Below are 14,300 nucleotides of genomic sequence, written 5' to 3' on the forward strand. Positions count from 1 at the left end.
ATCACTAGAAAATTAGTTTAAGTTTTATTAACACAAAGTGCATTATTTTATGAAAAGCATCTCCTGGTTTGCTAATGAGAGTCATTAACCATCATGAAATAAATAAATAACACATGATATCTTTGAGCCCTAAGTAGGCGATCTAGAGTTGCCAACTTGAGAAGCAGATTGCAAAGCAGTGCTTATCATTCATAGCACCGCACTTGTGACTTTTGATTTTATACTTCTGTCTGAAGACACATTTTTCTCTGTCCAAAGTTTTTAACATGTATGTTCTATCCCTACTAATAGGCAGTTACATGGGCCTCTTTGCTGCTTGCTGATCGTGGGCAGATATCTTCAGAATTCTCCAAAGTGAATTAATGTACATTCTATAGCCTGTATTCTAAGTTAAACCATCCCAGACTTCCCTTTCTGATTAAACAAACAAACAAACAAACAAAACTCAGCAATTTTTATAAACTGTAATGCCAGTTAACTAGACAAAAATCCAATTTAATTTTGATAAATATCGTTACTTAGCACTTTTTACGCTGCTACTTTCTTATTCTCTTATCTGCTTACTGTGACACAAATCCTTTAAGTTAGGATGTAAGCAAGAGTCACACTGAAAAGTGATTTTCAATGCTAGGTTTTGTGCACAGCAACAATAAACAGTTCTGTAGGTCAGCCAGAACAGGCCTGCAGTGAGAAATGATTCCCAGAGTCCAAAGATTTTGTCTTCTTCCCGTGAGCACCACTGAGCCAGACTTGTCAACTGTGCCTCTTTTCTTAATCCCTAAGTCACCCTCTGAAGCAAATTATGAACCTCCTTCACTTCCTTGATACCAATGATACTGATGTGTGTATGTATGCACACACACGTATATATGAAACTATTCCTTAATTAACTCAAACGGGAACAATCAAGAGTTAGAAATATATTAAGAATTATATTGATGTTATTTTCACTATTTTAGAATAGACAGGGCATAGTTATATCAGTATATTTCTTTTGAATTCTACTTTATATAACTAAAATTAATGAAGTCTCTGTTCTTAAAAAAATGTTCTAAACGGAAAAGTTTGGGGGCTTGAGTCCTCTATCTACCTTTCCCTCCTATATACACACACATAACACACACACACACCCATAAGATTCTTGAGTTGGAGCTATTTGAAAGGAAAGTTATATAAATCCCCTCCTACATTTCTTCTTTTCTAAAGATCCTTTAAGGGTATGAGATTTTGCTTTAGGCTTGTCCATATCCCATGTGTTTTGTCAGAAAATTGATTCCTTTAAAATAATACACCTCTTAAAGAGCCATCACATGGTTAGGAGTAGCTCAATCACAAAGCAGTGAGCAAGGAACTTGCTCAAGTTAAAAAATAAACACGAGGTTTATCCATTAGGTTAGAAGCATAAAATAATCACCTTGAAATTAGAAATATGCACATCTATCACTTCTTTGTTTACTGACCCTATAATATCTTTGTGTTTCATTTCCCTTTTAAGATTGTTTTGAGAAACAAGATATCCTCTCTGAAGTATTGAATAAGAATTATGTCTTGAAAAACATAATTCCCTTCTGATTTCCAACCAAGCTCCTGTAAGAACACTGGTTGCCAGCTCTTTAATAGTTTCTGTCATTCTAAGAATACTTTTTCATAGAATTTGGTTCCAAATAATGAATTGTGTTTATTACTGAATTATGTCACTTGTTTTCTTGTACCCAGGAATAATTTAAACTAATTGGGTTAAAATGAAATTTTAAGTAAATACTAAAATGAAGATGATAGCATATATCATCTATAATGATAGCATATATCATCTATAATATACTATAATGAAGATGATAGCATAGCCACTTTTTATATTCTCAAATATAACAGTTGACTAGATTTAATCTACAGGGGTAAAAAACAAAAACAAAAACAAACAAAACCTAAAAAACATCACAAATATGTTAGCCACTATTTGGCTCCTTGAAATAGTCTCAAATACCTTAAGTCAATGAAATCTGAAGAAATTGAATTTCCTATCAAACACAAAGCAAAATAATAATGCCAAAGAACATATGTAGTTTTTAAACTGCTTATCTCTTACATAGCTGAAAAGTTTACAAGTCTTATTTTCAGAGCTGCAGAGGAATTTTGCTTTGTTTCTTCCAACAGTTTCTCAATTTTCTCAATATTTGGCAGTTTCTAAATGAACTCATTTACTATTAATCATCCTAAGCCCATCCTTTTATCCCTTTTCCTGTCCTCAACTCCTAGACTATAACTATCAGTATCACTCTTCCAGATAGCCACTTTTTTTTTAACTTTTAAATTAATGAGGACTATTTCGATTTGGTCAGAATGACTTTGGATTACATCAAGAATGTTTTTAAAAGACAACAAAAACTGAGTAAGATTAGGCTCAATTTCATTTTTAATATCATCTAGTGGTTCCACAGCATTTGTTTATGATAAACAATTAATTTAATGTCATAAACAAATGAATACTAGATTGAGGCAGTTTATGAGAGATGTATATAACTATCTTGAAACACAAAATGAAAGAAATTAAAATTATCGTGTAAACCTAGTTCATTTCCCTTGTTACTCTAATGTATTTTTATAGTTCCTTAGGGCAAATCTGTGATCATTTTCTTTTTAAGGGTTCACTCCTACTGAACAGTGTTCTCTATAACACCCGTTAATGTTGCTATTCTATTAAGAATTGTCTCTTTATATTTCAATTCAAAGTAATCTCTGACTCTTCTGTGCATTTTAATTTGATTATTATCAGCTGACTATCCAAGTAAAACTCCAATTTTAATACTACAATAGACTGACTACAAAACAACCAAATAATGGATTCACAATGTACAATTGTCTGATTATTGACAAAGGACATAATGTGTTCCTATAGATTTCCTATTCTAAATTTTATTTTTGGAAAAGTTATTTTTAGACCAATGCAATGTATTCCATATTGCAAAATAAAAACCAAGATAAGCTTATGAAATTCATTCATTTTAATAAGTATATTGCTTAACAGGGTATAAAAGTGGTACAGATTGAAAAATACTTCAATTGCATTTTTTAAATAGCATTTAAAATGCTATTTCATTAATAATATTTATGCATGTTAAAAGTGGCTTTGTGTTGACTGCATTTATAAAATATGCATCTTTTAAGAGAATTGAAAACATTAGCAGTAACTACCACCAAAAATCTAAAAATAAAACCAGCCAGCATAGCATAGCATAGTATAGTGCTTAGGGATGGAAAGACTTGATTTGAACTACTTAAGTTCTTCAGGCCTCAGTTTTCTTATCTGAAAAATGAGTATGATAATAGGTGCTAACTTACAGGGTTAGTATGAGCTTTGGATAAATGAATATAGATAAAATATTTATCAGAGCAAGCACTTAGTGAACATCAACTACATCATTGTTATTATCATTACCTACTTATAATTAGGATCACTGTTTTGAAATGAAACTGTACCAAGTTTTTAATGGCCAAAGTAGATTTGTCAAAAAAAAAAAAAAAAAAAGACCACATTATAAAGCAGAAGTCAGATTTGAAATATATATATATAAGTAAGATGAGAATCTGATTAACAGATTAAAGATAAATATGAATCACATAGTTTTCCATAAAATGAAGAAGGTAAAAGAAAGGTGACTCCCAAAATGCTTGGTTAATGAAAAAACCACTTGTTTACTGAAGATACTCCATATTTGAAAGAAATCTTATTTATAAACAACAAATATATATACATACCTCTTTAATGATAATTTTCCACAAGAGTAAGAGCTTACAACTTAGGTATTTGCACATGATGAGGTCTTAGATGATATGTATAATATTAGGTAAGCTAAAGAAAAATTATAATATAATTTTTCTTATAATATAAAAATTATAAAAAGTTTAGTCATTTAAATAGCAATCTAAATTATTATTTCTCTTATAATGTTATCCTAATAAATAAATATATTTTCACATGTGTCTCTTAATCCTAGATTTCAGACTGAACTGAATTATGATGTTCTGGAAGTACATGATGGACCAAATCTTCTGTCACCCTTGCTTGGATCCTACAATGGTACACAAGTGCCCCAGTTTCTATTCAGTAGCAGTAATTTTATATACCTTCTATTTACAACAGACAACAGCCGTTCTAATAATGGTTTCAAGATTCATTATGAAAGTAAGTAAAGACAAAATATTCCCTATTCTCTTTTCCCTACATTTGGTATTATAATTATATCAAGATTTATTAAGATTTATTAAGAACTCCAAGATTTATTAAGAAGATAAAATTTCTTGACTGATGACAATGCTAACGTTTTGCAAGGTATGTGTTTTAGTAAATTCTGCAAAAGATTTTCAACAATATCTATCTAACAACATCACGAAAGGAAATACTAAGGAAATCTCAGAAGTAGCAGACAACAAATTTTAAACAATGAGTTGATATAGTAGTTTTTTTGTGTTTTTGTTTTGTTTTGTTTTGTTTTTTAAATTTATTTGACAGAGATCACAAGTAGGCAGAGAGGCAGGCAGAGAGAGAGGAAGTGAAGCAGGCTCCCTGCTATGCAGAGAGCCTGATGTGGGACTCGATCCCAGGGCTTTGGGATCATGACCTGAGCCGAAGGCAGAGGCTTTAACCCACTGAGTCACCCAGGTGCTTATAATAATCTCACTTAAAAGGTTATAGTTTTATTTAAAACAAATCTAAAATACATCTGATATTTAAAAATAATCTGATTCTGGTGTATACATAGAAACAAGTTTTTTATTTACAAACATTTGGCATACTTATACATGTATAGGCATATTGTATTTGACGTATAGATATAAACTCATGCACATATGCATTTGCATCTCAATGTACGTTGAGATGTATCTTTGCATGAAAAGCAGTTTTGATGAAATGGATCTAATAGCACATTTAAGAGGTTTACTGCAAGACATCTTTATATCAAGTACAGTTAGGTAGTAAATCACTTCTTATATTCAAGTCTCCTACACCCTTTGCCCCCTCAAGAAAAATTTCTGCATTTGAAATTTATAACTTTATATTCCATATTTGGTATCTTTTCAATAGATTTGATCAATGGGCTCATGGGCTTTTAAAACCGTAATAAACATATATTCATTACTCTCTTAAAGATTGTATTGTCTATAATATTATTTAATTATATTAACTTCTCTTTTTAGTTAGTGCTTTATGGCATGGGGGTATATTTCCTAAACATTATTGTAAAATATAACAAGAGGATTAACACATACTGAGGAATTCAAACGAACTGAAAGGCCTTAATTGAGATTTTTAGTTTAACATGTATGTGTTGAAGTTGAGTCAAGGTAGTCATTTTTTGCAGTGTATTTCAAAATTAATTCTTATCAGCAATTAATTTTTATCAATATGTTATAGAAGGGCAGGCACTTTTCCTTTAATCCACTGCTATATTCTATACCTAACAAATCACATTCAGTCCCACTCCAACCAAGGTGTGTGGTCTTGATCACATGTCAGACATAGGACAATTTTAAGAAATAAGTAAAATCACACATGCAATGTGTTTTTATAATAGTTAACATGCAGTAAGTAATCATTGAATGATAGCTCATATTTTTTTTGAAAACTAATCAGATGAGGAATTAAAATGAGAAGTAAGCTCAAATGTATCTATTATAAAATATATTATTCAGACACTTTTTAAAACAATAGATCAGTCTTTTACTATAATGGGGTTTCCTATAAAGGGAGAAGGATTGAGCTCAACTCTTGACTACAAGTGGGACTTTATAGCCAAGGAGCAGAGTGCTGGGGGTCAAGGGCGGCAGAATCAGTGGATGGGAAATTGCTAAGAGGAGCAGAAGATTAGAGGTAGGGGGAATCAACTAAAGCCACCAGGCAGGATTTTTGCTGAAGGCAGGCTAGAATGAAAAGATATTGAGGGTGGGGAATAAGGAATTTGAGTAGATATCAAGGGAGGAGGACTTCCAGTAAACTGACCCAGAAGAATTGCTGCTAAAACTGGACTATATGGGCTACAGCTGAGGTCCAGTTAAAAGGATTCAGAGGAGCCTAAGTTTATTCAAGACAGAGCGTCTTTGTCACAGTCAGAGAGCTTGTCACCCATAGACTTTTGGTAATGGTGGAAGTTACCATTGGAGGCTAATGATGAAAAAGGCAGAGTGGAGGCTGAGAGGTAGAGAGGCTGTGGTTGATCAAAGACACACTGAATGTTGGTTTGGGTCAAATCTGGCCCAAAGGTAGTAAAGTTCTATTTAAATTCAATGATAAGAGATTGCTTCCTCTCATTTTTATTCTATTTAGTATTATGGTTTGATTACTACTGTGAAATAATCTCTAACATCACAAGCCCCTTCTTTTCAGGAACACAAAGAAGCAAAGACCTCTTTTTTATTATTGTTACTTAGTGAATTCCCCAGCTGGAGGTAACCAAACTATCTTTTTTTAAATGAGCCATTCACAAACCCCAAAATCAGTAGAATTAAATTTTAATTATTATACTAATTAAAACTTTAAATATGAACTTGGTATTTAGTGAATTTCTATTTTTTTTTTCCAAATTAAATCCATTAAAAAAGAAAACTTGATTTTTCTGGGAGACCAAAATGTGATGGGAAGGATTATTTGCATGGCTACCAGTGCTTGCACTCCAGATTTTCATTGCAACCCTTTGCTGGAGTGCTATTTACCCAACTCGAATTTCTCTCAAAACACGGAGATTGCAAAAACCATACCAATGACATAAGATTCATAGTTTTCAAAATATATTAGAAATAATAATAATAACAACATGGACTAGAATTTAGGAACATAACCCATTTTTTGTTTCAGTACAATTATTTTCCCCTCCCCCTCCCAAGAAAAAGTTCTGTTTATTATATTGTGCTTTTTTAAATACAAATATAGTTGTCTTCTTGGAAATGTAAATAATATATAAAATAATAAAATTATAAATGGATATGGAACAAATTTGTAGACACAGATACCCATCTCCAAAGACATAATTCTTGTATGCATGTGTGTGTGTGTGTGTGTGTGTGTGTGTGTATATATATACATTTTTTTTCCAACTGTGGGAAATGGAAGACATTCAAGAGAATGTACTATTTGAATAATGGTTGTTGTATTTAAATACACATATGGGAGATGTAGAGGAATAAAAGCATTTCCATTGCCTTGATTTATTTGCTTGTCAATAATTATGAAATATCCCCAGACTCATTCTGTGACTGCTATATGGATACAGTACAGTAAGAGAGATGAAAATCATTATCTGTCAGTTGAAGAGACAAGGACAAATGGAATGACTAACCTTGTACTACTATTCACTGACCTTTACTCTGAATAATCTGAAACTATTAAAATCACTTTTGGAGGATTACATTTGTTTGATTTTGTTTTTACCATGATTTACATTTTATTTGACTTCTTCAAGCCCACACTTCCCTGATTTCTTAAGATTTCACTAACAAAATAAAAGTTTGGAATAAAGAAAAGTTATTTATGGGCCAAGCATCATGACTTGAAGGAGAGGGCATCTAAGCTTGTCTGATAAAAATTGAGAATATTTTATAAATTAAAGGGTTGATTGAGTGTATTTGTGGCAGTGAAATAAAATATAAAACTAATAAGGAAACTTAACTTGACTGGTAGTAGAGATGACTACTGAGAAATAGTGGAAGTCTTAAATCTCTAGGTGATAACTTTGAACTTGGTGCCATGAAAAGTAGGGTACAAAAACAATGAAATAACATATTTTAGGGATATATGTGTCCAAAACTATATCCAAGATAGATTGGAGATGAAGGATACTAAAGAGAATGCAGACATCATTGTTTGTATTACAGAATTGAAGTGATGAAGGCCTTGGGTAGGGTAAGAGAAGTAATAAATGACATGGTGCTTTTCAATGAGGACAGATTTCAGACATATTTTGTGGGGGGAAAAAGACAATATGAGAGGGATTCAAAGATGAACGAGGATCTCAAAGCCTTGGATACCTAGAAGACAAATGGTCACATTGAGAAGAAGAATATAGCACATTGAAGTAATTGTGATGAAAAAAAAAATAAAAAAAAAAAAGTAATTGTGTTGAAGATAAGATTTTGTTATTTTTTAGTTTCTAATTAAAAATAACACTTAAATGAAATGGATATGTTTGATAAATATATTTAAAAATGTATAATTTGTCTCTTTACAAATTGAACTACAATGATTTTAGTATTTTGTTTAGCTTTGTTTTAAAATTGGATAGCAAATACAAATAAATACTTTCTCTTGTGAATGTGATTTACTCAGATATAATTTGAAAATGCGAATATTATATTTTTGGAATATAAAAACAACAGTAATTCATTGCTTAAGCTTTTCATTTAGGAAGAGGAAGGTAATTATTTATTTTACCTTATACATCAGTTCTTAACTTAGGGTGTTTTGCATCCCAGGGAACATTTGGCAGTTTCTGGAGACTTGGTTGTCATGACCCTAGAAGGTAGAGGTCAGGAATGCTGGTAAATGTACTGCAAAGCACAGGACAGCCCCAGCGCAAAGAAAAACCCAACAGGGCCAATGTTGGGAAACCACCTGTTATTAAGGGAAAAGCATTGTCATGGTGTGGTTTCAGCTAGACATTATAAGTCACAAGGAAGGTTATCATCAGGAGACACCAGGTACAGGGCAGACTGTTGAAAATCCCGACAAGTAGCCACTAGAGTAGTTGTACTCTTTTACTTAGAAAGGTGCTGACACTCATGCTTTCATATATCCGTACATGTTTATACCTACACAGTTTTTTAAAGATTTATTTACTTTAGAGAGAGAGAGAGAGAACAAGGGGCGGGGTAGAGGAAAAGGGAGGGAGAGAATCCCAAGCAGACTCCCCATTGAGCCCAGAGCCTGACCTGAGGCTTGATCCCAGGACCCTGAGATCATGACCTGAGCCAAAGTCAAAAGTCAGCCACTTAACTGACTCAGCCACCCAGGTGCCCCTTTATCTATATAAATCATACCAGTATAAAGTTTGATAGATAATTATATATTTTCATCAGGTTCTTACATAACTAAGTGATCTGAACATGGGCTTTGTGAGTAAAAAATGTCAAAACAAATTTGTTAGACAATTGTTGATTGTTTAAATAAAGCTATGGGCACATTAATTTATTTCTGAAAATCATAACTCACAGTCCTTTCAAGAAATAAGAATCAATTTTGGCAAATTTGAATCCATCAAACTTACTCTCTATCATATTCTCTTTGTTTTCTAGGTGTTACAGTGAACACTTATTCTTGCTTGGACCCTGGCATTCCTGTACACGGCCGTCGCTACGGTCACGATTTCTCCATAGGTTCTACGGTTTCCTTTAGTTGTGATCCAGGATACAGGCTGAGCCATGAAGAGCCTCTTCTGTGTGAAAAAAACCACTGGTGGAGTCATCCACTCCCAACCTGTGATGGTAAGAATGAATTCAATTTGCAAATAAGCTGATTTGTAAACCAAAAAGAAGTTAATGTAGTATTTATAAAATGTGAGGCTTAATACAACTATAAATATTTCATATTTTAAGGTTGTCTTGAATTTTGGTAATTTTCTTATTAGGCCATTAATAAAGAAAATTTAAAAATGTATTATATGTCAATAATACTTCAAAAAGAAAAAAAAAAAGATTGACAACCAGCCAAACTTACCGTATGCCTAAAGATGGTACCTATATTTTCAAAATGTGCTGAGGTAACCATTTTAAGTGCATATTGTGTACTTGGACCTTTGACAAAGCAGGATTGAAAAATGTCAAACTGGTATCAAGGAATGCACAGAAGGGAGAGAACATTACCTCCAAAATTGAAAGGCAAAATGTATCAGTCCAAATTCTACCTACATAGCACTATGACAACGTGCCCAGATGGTCCTGTGGTGGCAAATTCTTGGTTGTGATGAATATTCTACCAGTGTCCTTACCTCTTCTTTGTTTCAATGGAAAGTAAGTCAGAAACCCTTCATTTTTCAGAAAACTCATGTGAAAATACAGTGGGAAAAACTGCTTCCCTAAGTTTGAATAGTGCTTTCATACTTGCTTTATCAAAAAACACACACAATGTAAGTCTATGCATTATCTAATCCTGGGCTTTACTTTTTAGTTATAACACTATTTCCAAGTTCTGCACTTATTCTTGTTCAAAGTGGAAGACCATGTTATGATTAATTTTTCAAATACTGTCATTGCCATCATTTTTTCAGCTTCAGGCCAATTTGTTTTTATAACAAGGTTTAAAGGAATCATCAGCACATCTTCCTTGTATGTGGTACAATACTATTTATAATAGTCAGCATTCTTGCGATTGAAAGTGATAGAATCCCAGCTGTAACTGGTTTTAAAAAATAAAAGAGGAATTTGTTGTTTATTCAAATCTTAGAAAAGGCAGGGGTGGTGTACTTCTCATTGCTAATTATAACATGAACTCAAACCTTTTAAAGGCTCTATCCATTTTCTACCTAGGCTTTTCTCTGTGTCTTGACATAATTCTCTTAATTGCAGCCAGGCTGGTTCTCCACCAGGCAGTGGAGAATACACTCGTAGGAACATATGGACTTATAGTCTCATATTTCCAGGTTCAGATAAGAATTAGGGTTCTTCCATGTTCCAAGTAGAAAAATCACAGGAAACTTTTCTGATTAGTCCATACCTGAACCAGTTAGTGTAGTAAAGGAGAACAGCCCATTACAATTATCCTTGTCCAGGTCATATGTCCATCCATTTCTTGTTGAAACTACAGATAGTGTTGGTGTATAGCTGTTTAGTTAATGGATATTCTGTGCTACTTGGAATATGTGACTGAAAGATGATATATTATCCTTTTTGCTACCAGTTCTGTCAGATGGAAGGAGTACTTTGAATTCAGTTCTCTTTTCTGTATACTTAGGTTTCTGAGTATTTAAATTCATCTTGTTTCACTATTGACCAAGGAAGCTTGAACCTCAAGTCAGAAATGGTTCAGTTAGATTCTGTGCTATTTAGTAAATTTGATCTTTTTTTATTTTGCACTTTAAAAAAATTATTTATTTTGAGAGAGAGAAAGACAGTGTGTGCATGCAAGCAGGGAGAGGGGCAAAGAGAGAGAGAAAGAGAGAGAGAGAGAGAGAGAGAGAAGGAAACTTAAGCAGACTCCATGCTAAGCTTGGAGTTCAATGCAGGCTCAGTCTCATGACCCATGAGATCATGACCTGAGCTGAAACCAAGAGTCCCACCCTTAACCTACTAAGCCACATAGGCACCCCTGATACCCTATCTTTTGTGACAGAGTAACACTTCTCATACCACTTATGCTTTTCCTTATAGTATTTTCCACTCCCTAATACCTTTATATATTTACTGTTCACTTTTCTACCAGGATGTCAGTTCTATATGGCAGGAACTTTGTTAAGTTTACTATTATGTCCTCAGTGCCAAGAGCAGATCCTGTCACACAGCTGGTACTCAATAAATTTGTATTGAATGAAAGAATAAATGAAACGTACTTCCCAGTCTTTTGGGAATGCTTATTATATTTTTATTTTACATATATAGTTTCTTGTCCTTTGTCTTCATTCATCTTTTTATTCCCCTCACACTAGAAAGTCCTCCACCTCAACCTCACCTGAATCAAAATCTTAGTCAATTTTTAAAAGTTGTTGACTCATTATGCTTTCCCTGGATAAAGCATCTGGGGCAAAATCTCTACTTTTCTTTTTTTTTCCCTTTTTAAAAATTTATGTATTTGACAGAGAGAGAGAGAGATCACAAGTAGGCAGAGCAGGAGGCAGAGAGAGAGGGAGGGAAGCAGGCTCCCTGCTAGGCAGAGAGCCCAGTGCGGGGCTCAATATGAGGACCCGGGATCATGACCTGAGCCGAAGGCAGAGGCTTTAACTCACTGAGCCACCCAGGCGCCCAAAATCTCTACTTTTCTTAGACCCTGTAGCTCTTTGCTTGTTATAGCATCTTTTGCTAACTTATAACCACCTTTTTATTCACTAAATCAATATTCATTAATTTTACTATAGAGGCACTAAAGAAATATTATTGAACATGAAAAAGCACTATTTATATTCTCCTTGAACTAGTGGAGTAGATAACAGTTATACTCATTTTCTTATTTTCCTTATTATATTCTTGAGGTCAAGAACCACATGATCTTCTTGTTTCTTTAACATATATTTTTTAAAAGACCTCTTCTGACCCATCAGAGATTTTCTTAAAACACACATTGGGGCACCTGGGTAGCTCAGACAGTTAGGTGTCTGCCTTCAGTTCAGGTCATGATTCCAGGGTCCTGGGATCAAGCCCCACATAGGGCTTCCTGCTGATCCTGCTTCTCCCTCTCCCTCTGCCTGCTACTTCCCCTACTTGAGCTCCCTCTCTTTCTTTCTGCCAAATAAATTAATAAAATCTTAAAAAAAAAAGAGTAGTATATAGGTCAAAAATCACAGCCAATTGATGTTGTCTGTGTACTGAAGATGTAATTGTGGTTGTCATCAGTACTAGGGGTAAATTTGAGGTCATATGCCTGATATGACTCAACCCTTTAGGAACTAAGCATTGTTAATTAAGATAGCTACCCTAGTTGATAGATAGTTGGGTGGGCCATATAGTCTGAAATGCCTAAGATAAGCCCGTTTTCACCTTTTGTCTTGGCACTCCAATTTCACCCTAAAATTATCCCATTTTGTTTGATAAACAGTATAGCCATTTTATGGAAGGTAGAGAGAATTGAACTAACGAGATTACACAACTAGCTCAGCATCACTCAAGTCATTAGAGGCAGAACCCAAAGTTGAACTAGATGTATTTAAACTCATAATTTCCCTATTTCGCCTATCTTTTTAAAATATTTGAGTCCATAGGATAACCTAGTGAAAGAGTACATAGATTGATGTTTAGGATACAAGAGTTCAAAATAAGCAAGGATGCATGGAACTTAAGGGTTTCTCCTATGGGTTTACAGTTCAAATTGGGGAGACCTAGAAATAGAAGAAAACAAATTTGAGATTAAAAACAAACAAACAAAAAAATCATAATGGGATTTGTAGTAGATGGCTATTTCTGTGCTCCATTGCAGTACTCAAAATATTTTGATGGGTATTGGGTTAGAAATTGCCTGTTGTTGTAGAGAGTTGAGCACTTGCCAGGTGTGTATTACTATAAATAGCAAAGTAAAATTTTGCTATTGTTTGCTAAAATTTTGCTATTCGTAAAATTTATAGGTCTGGACAATAACATTCAAGGGTTTGGCTTTTGAGAAGACTTTACTATTTTAAAACTCTAATTGATATTTATCATGTGACAAGGTAGTGATCATATGTGGCAAAAATCCAAGAAGGGGGAAAAAAAAGAAAAGCACTTAGTAATCAAGATCATTGTATATCTAGTTAATTGCCTTCAACTCGTATTTAGGACTGTCATTGTAACTTTGCTGTGCTACTGGTCTCTGTCATTTTATATGTTTTCTTTGCCAGCTATTTGTTCTAAAAGAGAGTTACTGGGTATCTCATGTACATTTCATCACTCCTTAATTTTTCTTTAGTGTTTTACTTAATACAAAATTGATAAGAACATATAAACCTATTATATCTGTTACAAAAATGTTTGCATCCCTAAAGACATATGGCATCCATTAGGAAAGTTGTTGGCATAAACTGAAATTTCTTCAGAAGAGGTGACATACAAAAAAGACAGGAGATCCATGGCATCCTTTTTAGATACTCTCATTCTAATGAAGTTTACTGTATAAATGACCACATATTCTGTTGAACCGAGTGAAAAAAAGTATTTTCAGAAAAATTTTCTTAATAGTCTGTATACCACTGTATCTTTTACAATATATTTGAGTTCCATTTTCTATCTTAAAGTAAAAAACAAATTCACATATAAAATTTACCTTCTTTTGTTCATCTTAATATTTTAGTCTTCTCGTAACTGATTCTAATAGGCTGATTTCCTCTAATACTTTTTAAGCATTCCAATAGGAAGGAACTTTTGAGGGAAGCAAACATCGTCAGATTGGTAGAATATTCAGTAATAAATTAACCACTTATAAAATTAATCCAACTCCAGCCTGCATTAGCATTTATCAGTATGCATTATATCAATGCACATGTAAGTAATTTCTTGTGATTGTTCAAAAAGCCAGTGATATAAAGCAAACACAATTCCAAATATTTGCAATGTAAAATAATCTTATTTAGAAAGATGAAGGATTTCATAAGGTTGATGAAAATGATGCAGTGGCTGCTGATGATGGATGACTGGTT

The 14,300-nt window shown here is 33.3% G+C and overlaps 1 protein-coding gene across 2 annotated transcripts in view; it reads left to right on the top strand.

Annotated features, from left to right (window-relative positions):
- Positions 1–14,300, top strand: part of CSMD3 (CUB and Sushi multiple domains 3) — a 1,221,727-nt gene that overhangs the window by 812,567 nt on the left and 394,860 nt on the right. For both annotated transcript variants that reach the window (XM_032858445.1, XM_032858446.1), the window contains 2 exons: positions 3,996–4,183; positions 9,283–9,471. In XM_032858445.1, coding sequence (XP_032714336.1) covers positions 3,996–4,183; positions 9,283–9,471 — 377 coding nt within the window. The remainder of the gene's footprint in view (positions 1–3,995; positions 4,184–9,282; positions 9,472–14,300) is intronic.

This window comes from Lontra canadensis, unplaced genomic scaffold, assembly GCF_010015895.1.
Source record: "Lontra canadensis isolate GAN:19392208 unplaced genomic scaffold, GSC_riverotter_1.0 scaffold15, whole genome shotgun sequence".
Lineage (NCBI taxonomy): Eukaryota > Metazoa > Chordata > Mammalia > Carnivora > Mustelidae > Lontra > Lontra canadensis.